Source organism: Humulus lupulus, chromosome 3 (genome assembly GCF_963169125.1).
Source record: "Humulus lupulus chromosome 3, drHumLupu1.1, whole genome shotgun sequence".
NCBI classification, from domain to species: Eukaryota; Viridiplantae; Streptophyta; class Magnoliopsida; order Rosales; family Cannabaceae; genus Humulus; species Humulus lupulus.
Genome location: NC_084795.1, coordinates 259,406,549 through 259,423,918, shown reverse-complemented (window position 1 = coordinate 259,423,918; position 17,370 = coordinate 259,406,549). Strand labels below are relative to the sequence as shown.

The window sequence follows — 17,370 nt, the reverse complement described above, 5'->3', positions numbered from 1 at the left end:
TAAGGGGCTCGTCGAGCTTTTATCTTCAATGGGCCTTGCCAAGCTTTTAGTTTCATTGGACACTAGTGTGGTCTTTAGGGGTGTGCAGAAAATATCCGATCCAATAAAAACCGACCGATAAAAAAAAAACCGACCGCCAAAAATTGGATGTCCAATTACTATTGGATCGGATCGGATGTAATTTTTAAAAATCCAAATTGGATCGGTCGGTTGTTGGATGACCATCCGACATCCAATAAAAACCGACCGAACCGATCCAATTTCCATCCAATACCTCACTGTAGCTTACTATAGGCTTGCACACATGGGATGATTAAAAAAACCCTAAACTAAACATTACAATTAAATATTTTTATTATTTGGATGAGTAATTAGTGTTTTATAATTGAAATAATATATATATATTTTTTAAAATCAGCCTAAATAAATGTTTTAAAAGATCGGATGGATCCGATCCGATCCGATCCAACGGATAACCAATGGATGGAACCGAACCGATCCAATCATCCATTGGATCAGATCGGATCGGTTGGTTCAAGATGATTGGATCGGATCGGTTCCAAAAATCCAACATCCAATTGGATGATTGGATCGGATCGGATGGGCTTAAAAACATTGGATGTCATCCAATGAACACCCCTAGTGCTCTTCATTGTTAGGATCTCTGCCAATTGCGCTCTACTCTGCTAAGCTCTTCTAGTCCTCATTAAATAAAATGTTGAGTTTTATTTAATTTGTATCACCGAATTTCATGGGGAAAATCATTCCCATACAATGAGAGAATTATAACAATAATAATAGCAAGCTGACAGATATCACTTTTTTGAGAATTTAGCTCCACAATTGGTGGGATTTGTAATGTGATTATTGAATTGTTTAAGTATCTTTATAACAAAAGTGGGTAATTATTTATAATTTTGTTGTAGAAAAGTTAGATATTTATGTAATTATTTCTTTCTTATTTAATTTTGATATCATGTACATTGATAAAAAAATCCCCAATAAAATTAGAAAATCTTACTAATTCTATATAAAAGTGCAAGTAATAATGTTTAATCCAAAGATATCCTTGGGTAATAATAAGTTATAAATACTTCATATCTCCTTTGACAGGTCACATTTTATATATTAAGATTCCTGTTATTATAACATGATGTATTATGTAATGAATTTGACTGATTTTTTTATCTTATTCAATATTTGACCCAGTTTGATTTCTGGGACCCAAATTCCACTCAAATTTCGCTAATATTCCCTGAAAATGTCATTAATTTGATTTGCTAAGCCTTAATTACGTTTCGATTTTCACACACATCTGCAGGCGCCACGGGATTGGTCCAAAACCAATACTAGTCAAAAAGGCGGGAAATGCTTAATCAATCAGAACCCATTTTTTGTGGCCACGCTGTCGAGCTCATGTGGTTTTGACGGCATGGAATTATTGCTTAGGTTTTCCCTTTCGCTTTAGACCTTTACACGCCTTGCTCAAACAGTACGCTGAAGCTTACAGTCTGTACTGATCAAAATCTACTAGTAGTGGACGCCATCAAAGCTCTCTTCCTCTTCCTTCGTTTTCCTTCCTTTTCTCTTAAACTTTCCCTTTTTAAAGTTTAGGGTTTTTTTTTCTTTTCTCTCTTTCTCGATTTTCTCTCATTTTCTGTTTGGTTCTGGGAATATCAATTCCCATCTTCTCATAATCACAACTCAATAATTACCATGCATCAGACGTTAATATATCTAGGTTTTCCGAATACCGTTTTGTGAATTGTGTTGTAGATCGAGGTTTATTTAGGCTTCGGGGGTGAGATAATGCCAAGGCAGAATCTGAGTATGGATTTAATGATCCCTGGCAAAATCAGAAAAAGAGGTTGTTCTTCTTCGGCATCTTCTTCTTCCTCTGTGATCCAAAACTACAGGTTTAAGAGAGCGATCCTAGTTGGGAAGAGGGGCGGATCCACTACGCCCGTGCCTACATGGAGGCTCATGGGATGCTCGAGATCTCCCGCGTCGGCATTGCGTAACATGGACTCCCCTAAGTATCCGCCGTCGCAAGGCATCGCCGGTAAAGCGAAGCAACTCCCTCCGGTTTCGGCCAGGAAGCTAGCGGCCACGCTCTGGGAGATGAATGAGATACCTTCGCCTAGGGTTAAAGAAGGGTCGGACGACAGGAGACTTAGGAAGGAGCTCAGAGCTAGAGAGAGGATGTCGAGGTCTATGCATTCGGGTTCTTTGCCTCCACATCTCTCTGATCCATCCCATAGTCCAGTTTCAGAGGTGGGTTTATGGTTTGAATTTTTTAAGCCATTTTTCTTTTGTTTGGTTAGTGAGAAAATTCAAATCTTCTGCCATTTGTCCTGCAATCAGGCATGAAGTATGACTTGGCAAAGTTCCCTTTTAAATTTGTCTGCCAGAGGTCCAAACCCCATTTTAAAAAATTCAAACTTTTGACCGTGATCATCGATTAGTTGTTTTCTTTGGTGGCATTCATATAGTGAATTCGTTTTACAAATCAATAAATTGTGAAGTTGATATGATTATGTTGATTGGTTACTACTACTAATGCTGAGATGCAAAAATAAAATAAGAATCATTTGGGACCCTTCTATTGCAAGCCATGATCAATGCCATCCTGTTTGTGATTGTTATCTCCGATATGATCATGATGTGCGTTGATGTTAATGTTGAATATTAACTTTTTTTTTACTTATGATTTATTTGACATATAGAGAATTGATCGATCTGGAACGGGTAGTCGCCAAAGAAGAACTCCATCTGTTTCTCATAGGCTTAGACTTACAGAACGTCACGCTGGAGGCTTGGATTCTCACAGCAATGCCAGCTTAATGGAGGTACTTCACGTTTATAATCTGCTTGATTCTGTGAATTCTTCTATCTTCCTTTACACTTGATTTTTCTTTGGATTGAGTAATGTAGTCTATGAAGTCTTTTCTTTTTATTTTTGTGTAAACTGTATAAGATGATAATTGCAGAATTTGTTACCTGATTGCCTTATTATTACAGGTTGAGACTAGATCCAGAGCCCAAACTCCTACTGCGTCCACTGGTGGTGTCAAGACTCGTCTAAAAGATGTTAGTAATGCTTTGATGACATCCAAGGAGTTGCTGAAAATTATCAACCGCATTTGGGGTCATGAAGATAGACCTTCTTCAAGCATGTCACTGATTTCAGCCTTACATGCTGAGCTGGAGAGGGCTCGTTTGCAGGTCAATCAGCTTATACAAGAACAAAGATCTGATCAGAATGAGATTAACTACATTATGAAGTGCTTTGCTGAAGAAAAGGCTGCATGGAAAAACAAGGAGCAGGAAATGGTTGAGGCTGCGATCGAATCTGTAGTGGGGGAGCTAGAGGTGGAGAGGAAGCTGAGAAGAAGGTCTGAGAGCTTAAACAAGAAACTCGGAAAAGAATTGTCAGAGACAAAGTCTTCCCTTCTTAAGGCAGTGAGAGAACTTGAAACGGAAAAGAGAGCTAGAGAGATAATGGAACAAGTTTGTGATGAATTAGCCAGAGATATTGATGAAGATAAAGCTGAAGCAGAGGAACTAAAGAGAGAGTCTGCAAAAGTTTGTGAGGAGGTTGAGAAGGAAAGGGAGATGATGCAACTAGCTGATATGTTGCGGGAGGAAAGAGTTCATATGAAACTTTCTGAAGCAAAACATCAGCTTGAGGAAAAGAATGCAGCTGTTGATAAATTAAGAAATCAACTTGAAGTTTTTTTAGGAACCAAAAGAAGCAAAGAGAAAGGGCATGGTACCACTTATCCGAATGATGAAGAGCTTGATGCTTATATGACTGCAACTCGTTTTGGTTTGCACCAGAAGGAGCTGAAAGATGATGATGGGAGTGAAGTAGTTGATGGAGTAGAATGTGAAGAGGATTTGGCTGAAAGCGATCTTCATTCCATAGAATTAAACATGGATAATAATAAAAACTACAACTGGCCACATGTATCTGGGGCTGCTCGTGATTCAAGGAAGGCTCTAATTGATCAAGAAGAAATCAGAGAGAGGAAGTCCACATCTGGGAAAGCACAAAGAAAAAGTACTTCACTACAAAGGAGCACATCAGATGGAGTGGACCTTCGTATCCCAAGTGAAAAGCTTCAGACTTCAGGAGATGGGATTGATTGGGACAGATTTTCTGAACTGGAGAGGCACTTGCAAGGAAAAGGTTATGGAGATGAGATGCATGGATACAAATCTTCAAAGGGTCTTCGAGATCAAATTTTGTCTGGTTCTCGATTGGGACCTGCAGGAGTTCATGCTAGTCCAACGCGGCAATGGGGACAATCACGGCCTTCTAGAAATTCTACCTGTTCAGTTCAGGAGAGGGCTGCCATGGTTCAGGGAAATGGATCAAGGACACGACTAATGGAAGTCAGAGGCGAAGGCCTAATCACTAGAAAATCTAAAAGATGAGAAATGCTCTTCTTTGGCCATGCCATTCCCTCTGGTAAAGGACCAGGTGCCTGCCTTTGACATTGATCTAAGATGAATACACGGACACATGTAGGCCAAGGTAGTCAAAATTGAGATCTTTTCTTTTGTTGGTAGATGCTTTTGATGTTTGATATCTTAAGAGCTGCCTGGTTGCAGCACACTCAGCTGCCCGTTTTCTGCTCTATTTTAATTACACATGCTGTGCTTGTAGATTTCTTGTAGAAAGCTTTGCTAATTTAGCAAGTTCTCCTCGTGTACAAAAACTTCTAGTATTATTGAGATGAATATTACTAGAAGTACTAAATATTTGACCTCTTGTGTGTTCGTTCCTTGGAGCATTTCAAGTGTTTCCTTTAATTAAAGTACTTAATTCGCAAAATTTGCTTGTGAAAGCTGTTTATTGGCTTTTGATTTGAAATTTAAATTTCAAACCAGGAAAGTAACAAGGCTCAACTGTTTCCATCCAATTGTCATTTCCTTAATCCATCTCTCCTGAAAAAAAAAATTCAGACAAGACGTAAAAAGGTCATTTCGAATTTCACCAAACCTCTTTATACCAAAATTCCATCTGTAGGTACGGTATAGGATTATAACTACTAGGCTAAATATGAGAAACCCTTTTAAGAGTAGATTGATAAATGATAATTAGAAAAGTCCAATCAGATGATGATGTAGTAACATCTCAAAAGGGATCATCAGCTGTCTATCATAATTCAATGGCGACAATCATTCCATTGGAGCAGGCTTGCTGTACTTTTATCTAATTGGTCGCTGAATGAGGATAGGAGACAAACCATTAGCTCTTGTTGTCATAATGCAAATAAATGACGTGTAAAGTTTTGTATGTATTTTGGCTATGCGGCTAGTCAAAAGGTTTTCACATTTCATAGGCTAATAGTGGCCACCATTAAAAAATCGACTTAATGTAAACATTTTAGATCTATGGAAAGATCACAAACCAAAAATCTATTGGAAAAATATACAAGATGAACTGTCATTTTTGTAAGTTGGAAAGCCAAATAAGGTAATGAGATATCAGAAATAGAAAAGGAAAAAAAATCACGTACAATATGATCATGGAGTTGAAACTCAAACATAGTAATTCCAAGTCACATCTGATCATGACAATGTAACCTCCTAACCTACTGATTGCACACACAAAATGCAGACTATCCAGCGGGCTTAATGTTTGTCGCCCCAGACAATATATATAGGAAATCATGGGCAGAAGCCTTGGGGGGAAAACCATCAACAACCCTATAAGTTACACCTAAAAAAAAAATCATAACGAGTGTCTTTCATTATACACTAGGCACTAAGTTAGCTGAAAGATTCTACAATATGGCTTCCGATAGCCACCATCTACTCAGTTGATTTTACTACAGCTCATCACCAACTTCCATTTTCACAGGACAGAGAAACAAATCTTCATCATCTCTCTTTGTAATATTACCATTGTTTGGTCTAGCAGTGTGTTCCCCTCCGCTGAATTCTAATTTCGATCGAGCAATCTCACTAAGATCTGGAAGTATCACCCAAAATTAGTCAAAGATATTTTCTGAAATGTCTAAAGATGCACATTAAAGAAAGTGAAAGAAAGAAGAGCAGGGTTTACAAGATTGACATACCTAGATCAGCTGAGATCAGGGATTCCCCTTGGTAATTTGGTCCTGCCAAAATGGTTCCTGATGGAGACACTATAAGGCTACCCCCGGAACAGAGGACGGTATCTAATGATGCATCACCATTTGAGTCTCCAGATGCATACTCTTCTGGTGGCAGTGGATAGTCTTTCCTTGTGAAAAATTGATTTGCAGATAAAACAAAGCAGCCACCTTCCAAGGCAATATGTGTCATTGATGCTCGCCATACCTCTCTTGCTTCCGCTGTTGGTGCACAATATATTTCGATACCTAAATGATAATTACACAGGTTACATGCTAGTCATGCATGCTGCTTATGAATAATTGATGCTTCAATTGTTTGTAACCATATTTTGACAGAAAGCCGATTGTGGTTGAACAAGTTGGTAGTAATTGTGAAAGAGAGTTTACCTTTGGCATACAATTCAGTTCTTAAATGTGGCATTCTGTTGTCCCAACATATAAGTCCACCTATTTTTCCAATAGCAGTTTCATATACTGGCAGTGAAGATTTCTCTCCACCACACCATATAGCAGATTCTGATGACAATGGCAGTAACTTGCGACATTTGCCAAGAAATTGGCCCAAGGCATCAAAAAACAGAACTGTGCTAAAGAGAAGCAAATCAACTCTCTCTACTACACCTATTACTAAGTGAACCCGATATTTCTCAGCAATGTTTGCAAGCTGGTCAGCTTCGGGACCTGTATCGAACATCAGAGTTGCAAAGGTGAATTGAAGCAATTGTCACATTCAATAGAAAACACTTAATGGTTATAGGAAAAATAACTCACCAGGCACATTAATAGCTGAGGCATAATACTTTTGATACTCATTGTTATCCTTCAAATGGCTTTCTTTCATAGCATTAAACATCACGCTATGTGGATAACCTCCAACAAAGGCTTCAGGAAATACAACTAATTGTGATCCGTATGCAGCAGAACTGGCAACAAGCCTTTCTGCTTTATCTGCTAACAACAAGTCAGTAAGTTGAAACGAAAATAAGAAAAGGCAACAGGCAATAAACTAGACCAAGTTATAATTTCTAATATAGCACAGAGTTGCAAACTTCAACATTTTATTTTATTACATCATGTACATACTAAATTTCAGATATATCAATAAAAGAACCCAAAGATGACAAAAGCAAAATCATATACTCACCTGTTCATGTTTCCATGTATTTTAAGTACATAAGAGTGAGCTTTTCTACTCACGTAGTACTAAAGGTTTGAATAAATGAAGGAAAGTTCACAAGTAACAATCTTGCAATTGACGGTACAGTGAAAACGGTGGGGCATCTAAGAACTGGAATCTATATGCGCCATTTGACACTGAATAATTAGTGAAGTGGGGACCCAATTTTGAAGGAAATATCAATTTGGCTTCCAAGAAACTCCGGTCCCACAAAATAGAAAAACAAAGTACAAAAAGGAAATGACAAAATCACCAAAACCCACAAACAATCCCTATTGAACCCATAAGTCCCCATTGGCTAGTTGAAATGGTTAAGTAAACAGAGTACCTAGCGTTGCTGGGGTGTCGTAGAACACTGTGGAAGCCTGAACGACAGTAACCCTCACCACCGGCCTCGGGACGGCCATGTCGTTGAGCCTATTGACGGCATCAACGGAATGATTCGATTTTGATATTCGAGTCTTGGAGTAAGGTCTTGGAGGGAGAACAAGGTCGGGTCGGACCTGGGCGAGGAGCCATTGGATGGTCTCCCCATCAGAGCGGTGACCCAGCTCTCGGGTCAGTCGAAAGATACCAGGGCAACACGTGGCGGGTAGTCGGACCCGCCTATGACGACCGTCGACTTTGGAGTGCCTGTCGACCCCCTTTAAATGACGCCGTTGAAGCGGTCCTTGTTCTTGTATTTGGACTTGAATCGGCATATAAGGGACATCCCCCTCGCCACTCCCTGGAGCCGTGGGCGTGGCTGTGGTGGTTATGGCTTGATTAGCGTCCATTGTGGTGCCAAGAAAGGAAAGAGAGAGAGATACCGGAAGGAGAAGAGGAGGAAGAAGAAAGCTGATGTTGCGATGTGTTTGATCAAATGCCTGGGTTGCTTGCTTTACAGCTTAACCAGTCTCCCTGACACACTAACACAGTTGCAGATATGTGGCAGATTGACTAAGAGAGTTCAGAGTCGAAGTTCAATGGTGTACTATTCGACGGAATTAGGTGTCGTTATTGTTCAACGCTGATATGCTATCGTTGGGAAGTTATACGACATGGCGTTCCACCTAAAAGATAGTTGTCGATGTTTATTTTTATTATTAGTCCGGCCGGCAAAACTAATTAAGTATTTACAAATTTTGCAAAAAAAATTGATGCAAAATTATTTAGGTAGTTATAATTTTTGCAGTTAATACTCATATAAAATTTTTGACATCAAAACTACTTAAATAGTAGATTTTCTTACCCTTAACTCACTATGGTTAAGTCAATAGTTAAAACTAACATATGAGACTAGTGACAGCTTTTAATTTTTTTTTTTTAATTTTGAATATTTTAAAATTAATTAAAAATTCTGAAAAAATTAATTCCTATAAAATACATAACATATTTTAAATTCTTAAAAAAATATATGAATTTTAAAAACTAAAAAAATAACATTAATTTAATGGTAAATACTATTTCGGCCTCTCCGTCGTGTAAAAGTTACCGACCGGACTCTCTATTTTGTTAAATGATAATTTGAACCATACATTTTGCAAAATAGAACAAAATAGTACCCTGAGTCCCATTTTTGTCAAATTTATTTTGAATATGACCAAAATACCCTTAGGCTTTTTAATTAATGAATTAATTGATATAAATTAAATATTTATTAAATTCAAAGTTAATAAAAAAAACTAATATAAAATTTAAAAAATAATAAATCAAATGATATTTTAATTAACTAAAGCTTTGAAATAATTATAATAAATCAAAAGCAAGATTAACCCAAAATAGACTTGGGCACTAAATTTAATCTATAATCTTAAAACACTAATCAAATTAATAAAAAACAAAATGTTATACTTAAATATATATAAAAAATAAATCAAAATTAAATATTTCTTTCTTTCCCTTTCTTCTCCTCTACATTAACCCAGCCGACCCTAGGAAGTGTGCACTGTAGCAGATCCTCCACTACAACAATCGGCAGCTATTCCACGGGGTTGAAGACAGGGTGATGCTCACTCTCTTCCACCACACAACTCCTCCTTTGGGTTGACAATGGAGCTGGCGTCGAGAAAAGATTTGGGTGATCGAGTGGGTTGGCTTAAAGGGAGGATTTTAGAAGGTCGAGCAGGGTAGCGTTTGGGGGGGGGGGGGGGGGGGGAATTTCTGGTGTCATCGCGCGATTTATTTGGCTCGCCGAAGAACAGATGGAGCTAATGATCGAAATAGAGTTTAGCTCATGGTGGTTAGTGAAAACAGATCCGAGTTTTCAATTGATATGATTTGTGTTTGTTTTGTATTTATTTATGGGTTTTGTTTTTTTTTTTTTATTGATCTTTGTTTTCACTAAGGTTTATGGTTTTCAATCTGAGTTTGAATGTGAATATAGTTTAATTGTGGGGTACATTTTATGAGTTTGAATAATCTGAGTTTGACATTAGGTATGTGTTGTTATTGAATTTTATTTTGCTTAGATGTTTCTTTTTCTTTTTGTTCATATGTTAATATTGTCACGAAATCTGAGTTTGATTTGTTGAAATTTTCATTTGTCACTCCGGCCTTTGCTCAAAATCCTTTGCTTAGTTTTGAGTTGTTGCAACATAACTGGAAGAAGAAGAAGAAGAAGAAGAAGAAGAAGAAGAAGAAGAAGAAGATGATGATGATGATGATGATGATGATGAGTAGATTAGGGTTAGGGTTTGTATTTGTAATTTAATTTTAGTTGTAAAAAAAATGGATACAAATATGTATTTGGTTTTTAGTTAATCAAAATATAACTTTTTATTGATTTTTAATTTAATAATATTTTATTTTTAATTATCGAATTAACTATTTAAAAAAATAGGGGTATTTTAGTCATATTCAAAATAAGTTTGACCAAAATGGGACTCAGGGTACTATTTTGTTCCATTTTGCAAAACACAGGGTCTGAATTATCATTTAATAAAATAGATGGTTCGATTGGTAACTTTTGCACAACACAGGGTCTAAAATGATATTTACCTTTAATTTAATGAAAAATATAAATAAAATTTTCATTTTTAATCAACCTGAAATTAGATTGTATTTAGATTTTAATCAAAATTAAAATGAAAATTTTGTGATTTTATTTAGATTTTTTATTAAATTAATATTTTTTTAGTTTTAAAATATTTAAAAATTAAACTTTTAGGAATTATTTTTTTTCATGAATTATTTAATATTTTTACTTATTTTAAAAATATTTTGGAAGAATTAGAGGCTACCATGTGTCCCACAATGTTAGTTTTAACAGTTGACTTAACGGCAGGGAGTTAAGTGCAAGAAAATCAATTACTTGAATAGTTTTGCAGTCAATTTTTTTACATGGGTATTTAACTGCAAGAACTATAACTACTTGAGTAGTTTTGCCGTCAAAACTTTTACATATGTATTTAACTGCAAGAATTGTAACTAATTGAGTAGTTTTGCCACTATTATCCATTTTTTATTATTATTATTATTTAGTTGTTAGTTTTAACTACAAATAGCATGTGACTATCAACAAAAATAAATAAATAAATAAATTTCGTCCAAATTTCAAGTTATAAATATATAGCTGGGAAATTTACATAATACACTTAATTTCGCTAAAAAAAATTACTGTTTTATAGACTAACAAAGTTATTTTTTTTCTTTCAATTTTACGTTTTTAAGGAAAATTTTACAATTTTACGGTTTTGCTTGTTTTTCTTCTTTTGGATTGTTTTTTTAGTTGTTTTTGTGTTGTTTCAGCTTATGTATAGTTGTTTTCATGTTGTTTTGTAGTTGTTTCAGTTTATGTATAGTTGTTTTTGTGTTGTTTTTTAGTTGATTCAGTTTATATATAGTTATTATGTTGTTTAGTTGTTGTCCAATTGTTATTTTTTTAGTTGTTTTTTAACGTGTTTGTAACGTCCCAAATTCTCTAATGTGGCTTAATGTCTGGATTAGGGGCCAGGAGGGCCATAATTGATTTATTATGCAAATATGTGATTATATGCTTGATTATGTGAGTTATATTATTATATGATGATAACTGCATGCATGTGGGTCCACTTCTTATTAGAATGGCATTTTTGTAATTTGGCATGTTGATGGCATATCTGTATATTTATGTGCATGTTGGTGATTTATGGGTGAGACCACATTGTTATGTGGATATGTTTGAGCTATTCGGCATGAGACGATCTTAGGTTGCAAGATTAGCGGTTTGGTCATAACGGGGTTTAATTGTTGGGCTCGGGGTGAGTCTGGGGGTCATTTGATGCTTAGTACATTACTGAGAATGAACGGTAATGGGATATGATTTATTTATTATTTGAGAATATTAGGAGTAACGGGAATTGGATGACGTTAATTTTAATTAATGGGATAGACGGGAAATGATTGTTTTGCCCTTGGGTGGCTGTAAAGGAATTAATTGACCCTATGGGCATTTTGGTCTTTTGACCATGGGATATGTTTAAGGTTAGATGGCAGTAGAAGGTTAAGGCAAAAATAGAGTAGCTCTCTTCCTCACTCATGATCATCTCTCTCTCTCTCTCTCTCTCTCTCTCGGGTTGAAATTTTGAAGGAAACTTGAGGATTCAAGCTAGGGGATTAAAGCTTGTGAGCTTAGGATCTTGGTTCAACCATTGGAAAGGATTCAATTCAATTTTGAGGTAAGGCTCCTAGCTGAAGTTGCAAGTTTTTACTCTGTTTTTAAGGTTAGTTTAAAGCTTGAGGTTTTGATCATGGAATTGGGTATGTGTTGATGTTTTGAGTGGTTTAAGGCTTATGTTTTGTTGTTTAACTTGTGGATATGTTGTGTTGATGCTTGATTTTAATTGTGGGATTGATTTGTTGAGGTTTTGGATGGTTTTTAATTAAGAGAAAGGCAGGGGAGTTGGGTTTGCAGGGTCAAGTGGCGACCTGGACCTATTCCAGAGCCTCCCCTGGGCTTTGTCTAGTAGGCGCGCCGCGACCCACTGGGTCAAGTCACGACTTGCCCCTGGTACCCCAGACAAAGGCTTTCTGTCTTGGGGGCGCACCGCGACCCTCTGGGTCAGGTTGCGGCCCGCCTCTCCCTATTGTGCCAGGATGGGTTTTCAAGAGTTTTTAGGCTCGAGGTTTCATTTCTTAAGGCTCGGGATCGTATTTACTAACAATTTTAGTAGAATTCGAGGTCCCGGGAGTGAGGTTTTAGACCATGAACCTTTTATGATTTATTTTATTAATGGGATTTCATATTTGGTTATGACTAGGTGACTGCTAAGAGACTTAATGTAACGCCCTACCTCCTTAGAGCCGTTACTAAGTGAGTTTAAAATGTGCTTCTAACTCGCTAATCGAGGTTTTAAGGTAAACGTGTAATTAAATCATAAACAGGGACATAAACTTTGAAAATAATCTCATTTACTGAAAGTCGTAAAACATTTAACATTTGGGATCCTAAAAACCACAATTTTTCCCTGCCCAGAAATGGCCTAGCGCCGCGGCACCACCCTATGAGGGCCGCGGCGCGTAGAATGACCCTCGTCCTCTACTGCAGCCTAGCGCCACAGAGCAGAAGAACAGGGCCGCGGCACCCCTTCGCGAACCCAGATTTCTGGGTTTTTCCTCAACATTTTCTCGAGCCAAAACATTCCCAAATCAATACTCTGTTGGAAAAAGCTTATATAGGATCTTTATTTATTTTCATGTATATCTAATATTAAAAAAATTAATACGAGATAGCCTAAAACATGTTTCTAAAATTGAATTCAAAGAGAAACAAATAATATAATACTTACAGTATACGCAGCGGAATTAAGAGTCATTTCTTCAGTTTCTCTAACTCTTGTATCCTCTCTGTCGCAGAGTATTATCAAGAAACTGAACCAATCTTCTATTTTCTTCACGATCTTCCAATGTATCCTTAGAACCACCTAGACTAGTGTGGGCAATTCTCAACACATGAGATAGATATAGAGAGAAGAAGAGAAAATAATAAAGAGGCTTAGAAAAGGACTTGTGTTTAGAGAGAATATAAAACTATCAGAAAATCTGAATTGTGACTTATCTGTCGTCTCTAAAATCTTCTCTCTAAGCACTCCTTTTATAGACTCAATTAGGCCATTTAATTTAATTAAAAAATCAATAAAATAACAGCCATTTTGAAGCCCTAGGTCGAAATTATCATGGGCTATAGGCCCGTGAAATTTTCCATTTGATTATAAGCCCATTGGACTTAAAATAAAGGCCTGTATTATTTTCTATTGATTTAACTAATTAAATAATTATTTAAATCCTTTATCAAATTAATTATTTATAATTTGAACCTTGATTTAAATTTATTTATTAATTTAGATACCAATTTATCTTAATTAATAAATCTGCCATAATTTCTCTTTTCTTCTCAAAATTACACAACTCTGTGAAACTATCTAAAATTGACCTCGTCAACTTTGATAATTCTAATTGATAATTAAATCAATTAATTGAGACTATCTAGATGATTTTATCCAAGGTACAATGGGGACCATGGGCCTATGAAATCAAGCTCCAATAAGTTATCATAAATCTAACAAATAAATTTACTAACATATTAATTTCTCGTGACTCCACTATAGGCTTGGAATTGCACTCTTGAATTCATAGAACACTCTATAACAAATATAGATACGCTATTAATTATCCATTGTTACAACCATAATTGTCACTCAATCCTCTATAGACGGTCTACAATGAGTTAGGACTAAAATACCGTTTTACCCCTCATTCTATTTTATCCTTAAGACACTTAGTTCCTTGTAAATGATATTTCAGTAAACTAATTTAATTACTGAAATGAGATCTCTATCATTTAACACCTTGAACCAAACTAAAAGGAAACCATCATCTCACTTCTTCATCAGAAGCTATAGATGTTCATATCTATGATTAACACTCCCACTCAATTATACTACCGAGTTCCCAAGATGTAAGTATGGGCTAGTCCGTAGGGTAAGTTGGTAACGAACAAGTCAAAGAACTCAAATAATACAGTCAGTTAGAATAATAATCACTCAGAATTGAGATTGAATTGACCTATGGTCAACTATATGATATGACTAGAATAGATAATAACGGTATGTTTACTTATCTTATCAACTGTCAATATCGGTCCTGTCCGATGTAACAAATACATCCGATCTTATCTACTTTGCTAATGTTCTGGAAAGAACATAACACTATAATGTGTAAGTAGATGATATCGTAGATTGGCAAGTCAGTGTAAATCTGGTGCACTGACTAATCTTAGGACTAACTTATTTTGAACATATAATCATATTTATATTCCACTGTGATTACGTCACTATAAATAAGATTAGCTATATGCTCGGGATTTAATATAAGTTTATATTAAACAAATAATCATGAAAATAAAACACGTGAGCAAAGTGATTGACCAAGTCAAAAAATGATCTCTATTCTTTTATTGATAATAAAATGAGATTACAAAGAATTTGGGTTTTAATTAGGGCATAAAACCCCAACAAACTCCCACTTGCACTAATTGAAACTAATGCCTTAATTCTACTAATCCCATCTCCTTGATATGCTGATCAAATGTAGCTTCTGGTAGTGTCTTTGTAAACGGATCCGCAAGATTGTCTTCAGTTGCAATCTTCATAACCTTCACATCTCCCCTTGCCACATATTCTCGAATAATGTGATACTTCCTTTCTATATGCTTACTCCTCTTGTGACTACGAGGTTCTTTCGAGTTGGCTATCGCTCCTGTATTGTCACAAAACAACACTTTAGCCAGACTATTTCCTTAGCTGCTTCTGACGCGGCTATGTACTCAACCTCCATGGTGGAATCTGAGATTGCAGACTGCTTTACGCTTCTCCAAATCACAGCTCCACCCCCAAGAGTAAACACCATTCCAGAAGTAGACTTTCTGTCATCGACATCAGTCTAAAAATCTGAATCGGTGTAGCCTACAGGGTTCAGAACACCACCCTTGTAGACTAACATATAATCCCTAGTCCGTCCCAAATACTTCAGGATATGCTTAACTGCTATCCAATGTTCCGGTCCTGGGTTTGACTGATACCTTCTCACTACTCCCACTGCATAGCAGATATCTGGTCTTGTACACAACATGGCATACATCAGACTTCCAACTGCAGATACGTAAGGAACTTTTCTCATTGCATCTTCCTCTTCAGGAGTCTAGGGAGACTGTTTCTTTGAAAGATGAATTCCATGGCGGGACGGTAGACGCCCTCCCTTTCTTGGAATTTGTCATTGAGAAACGTTCAAGCACTTTATCAATGTAAGCTGCTTGAGATAGAGCTAAAAGTTTGTTCTTTCTATCCCTGATGATCTGGATACCTAGAACATAACTTGCTTCACCCAAATCCTTCATCTGGAATTGAGTGCTCAGCCAATTCTTTACATCTGATAATTTCTTAACATTGTTTCCAATGAGTAAGATATCATCTACATAAAGAACCAGGAATACCACTATTTGATTTGCCTTCAGTTGGTAAACACAGGGCTCATCAATATTTTGTTCAAAGCCATAGGTTTTGATTATTTCATCAAACCTAAGATTCCAGGAACGAGAAGCTTGCTTAAGTCCATAGATGGACCTATTTAACTTACAAACTTTTCCTTCTTGTCCAGATACTTTAAATCCTTCTGGCTGATCCATATAAATGACCTCGTTAAGCTTTCCATTAAGAAAAGTTGTCTTGACGTCCATTTGCCAAATCTCATAGTCGAGAGCAGCTGCTATGGATAGGAGGATGCGAATGGATTTGAGCATGGCTACCGGACTAAAAGTTTCCTCATAGTCCACGCCTTCTCTTTGGGTATAACCCTTTGCCACTAATCGAGCTTTAAAAGACTCGATATTTCCATCAACACCTCGTTTCTTCTTGTAGATCCACTTGCACCCAATGGCCCTAAAGTCACTAGGTGCTTCCAAAAGATCCCTTCGAGCCATAGTTCTTTTTCAGGGCTAGCCATTGCCTGTTTGAAAGACAATGGATCATCATCACTAGTGTCACCAACAACCATATTGGTTTCACCATCCAAACCATAGTGAACTGGGTTTCTAGAAACCCTCCCACTACGACGAGGCTCCGTGACTGTTTGCTCAGGAACAGTGGTACTTTCTTCATTTAAATCAACTTGCGTCGGTTGTACATGAAGAGTGGGAATTTCATCATCAACTTGCGTTGATGACGATGGAACATTGGGTGGAGTCAATTCTTTAACCATCTCCTCTAAAACTACTTTGCTGCGAGGTTTAAAGTTCTGGACATAGTCATTTTTCCAGAAAAGTAGCATTTGTAGAAGTAAACATTTTCTTTTCTGAATGACTATAGAAAAGTCCACCCCGAGTACCTTTAGGATAGCCAAAAAACATGCAAACTTCAGTTCGTGGTTCTAGCTTTCCCTCATTTTTCCTCAGGACGTGAGCGGGACACCCCCAGATTCTATAATGGCGTAAACTAGGCTCACGTCCATTCCAGCGTTCTAAAGGTGTTTTGGGGATTGATTTTGACGACACGACATTGAGAATGTCATTTGCGGTTTCAATTGCATGTCCCCAGAACGAAGTTGGTAGAGTTGAGTAACTAAGCATGCATCTAACCATTTCCAATGAAGTTCTGTTTCGGCGTTCCGCTACACCATTTTGTTGCAGAGTACTTGGGGCAGTAAGTTGTGATAAAATCCCAAGTTCAGTTAAATGATCTTGGAACTGCATATCCAAATATTCTCCACCCCTATCAGATTGCAAGATCTTTAACCTGTTACCTAATTGGTTCTGAGCCATTGCTAGAATTTCCTGAAACTTTGAAAATGTTTATGATTTCCTATGCATTAGGTAAAGACATGAGTATCTAGAGTAATCATCAATGAAATTGACGAAATACTCAAAACCACTCCTGGCTTGTATATTCAAAGGTCCACAAACATCTGAATGCACAAGACCAAGTGATTCTTTGGCCCTATCACCCTTTGCAGAGAATGGACGCTTGGTCAGTTTGCCTTCTAGAAAAGATTCACAGACAGGTAATTCACCTAAGGTGAGTTCCCTCAAAGGTCTGTCCTTTGTAAGTCTTTGAA

General features: G+C 36.8%; 2 protein-coding genes across 3 annotated transcripts; one reads left to right on the top strand and one right to left on the bottom strand.

Annotated features, from left to right (window-relative positions):
- Nucleotides 1–1,485: 1,485 nt before the first annotated feature.
- Nucleotides 1,486–4,799, top strand: LOC133823829 (uncharacterized protein At5g41620). Its single transcript, XM_062256677.1, has 3 exons — nt 1,486–2,274; nt 2,727–2,849; nt 3,022–4,799. The coding sequence occupies exons 1-3, from the start codon at nt 1,810–1,812 to the stop codon at nt 4,438–4,440; spliced, it is 2,007 nt and encodes a 668-aa protein (XP_062112661.1). The 5' UTR covers nt 1,486–1,809; the 3' UTR covers nt 4,441–4,799.
- A 739-nt stretch (nt 4,800–5,538) lies between these two features.
- On the bottom strand, nt 5,539–8,389 carry LOC133823828 (bifunctional nitrilase/nitrile hydratase NIT4B-like). 2 transcript variants are annotated; one of them, XM_062256675.1, is made up of 5 exons: nt 7,634–8,389; nt 6,900–7,079; nt 6,516–6,809; nt 6,090–6,374; nt 5,539–5,983 (listed from the first exon to the last, which is right to left on the bottom strand). In XM_062256675.1, exons 1-5 carry the CDS (start codon nt 8,079–8,081, stop codon nt 5,841–5,843), a joined length of 1,350 nt encoding a protein of 449 aa, XP_062112659.1. In that variant the 5' UTR covers nt 8,082–8,389; the 3' UTR covers nt 5,539–5,840. The 2 variants fall into 2 exon arrangements, with proteins under 2 accessions (XP_062112659.1, XP_062112660.1); XM_062256676.1 differs by having other exon boundaries at nt 6,900–7,076; nt 7,634–8,385.
- Between the last annotated feature and the right edge of the window lie 8,981 nt (nt 8,390–17,370).

What these genes read in the sequence shown, in the direction of transcription:
- LOC133823828 (XM_062256675.1), bottom strand. Translation starts at nt 8,081, where the DNA reads ATGGACGCTAATCAAGCCATAACCACCACAGCCACGCCCACGGCTCCA. An exon ending in CGACACCCCAGCAACGCTAG is followed by an intron (nt 7,080 to 7,633) that starts GTACTCTGTTTA and finishes ACTTGTTGTTAG; the next exon opens with CAGATAAAGCAGAAAGGCTT. An exon ending in AACTGAATTGTATGCCAAAG is followed by an intron (nt 6,375 to 6,515) that starts GTAAACTCTCTT and finishes ATTATCATTTAG; the next exon opens with GTATCGAAATATATTGTGCA.
- LOC133823829 (XM_062256677.1), top strand. Translation starts at nt 1,810, where the DNA reads ATGCCAAGGCAGAATCTGAGTATGGATTTAATGATCCCTGGCAAAATC. An exon ending in CCCATAGTCCAGTTTCAGAG is followed by an intron (nt 2,275 to 2,726) that starts GTGGGTTTATGG and finishes TTTGACATATAG; the next exon opens with AGAATTGATCGATCTGGAAC. An exon ending in GCAATGCCAGCTTAATGGAG is followed by an intron (nt 2,850 to 3,021) that starts GTACTTCACGTT and finishes TTATTATTACAG; the next exon opens with GTTGAGACTAGATCCAGAGC.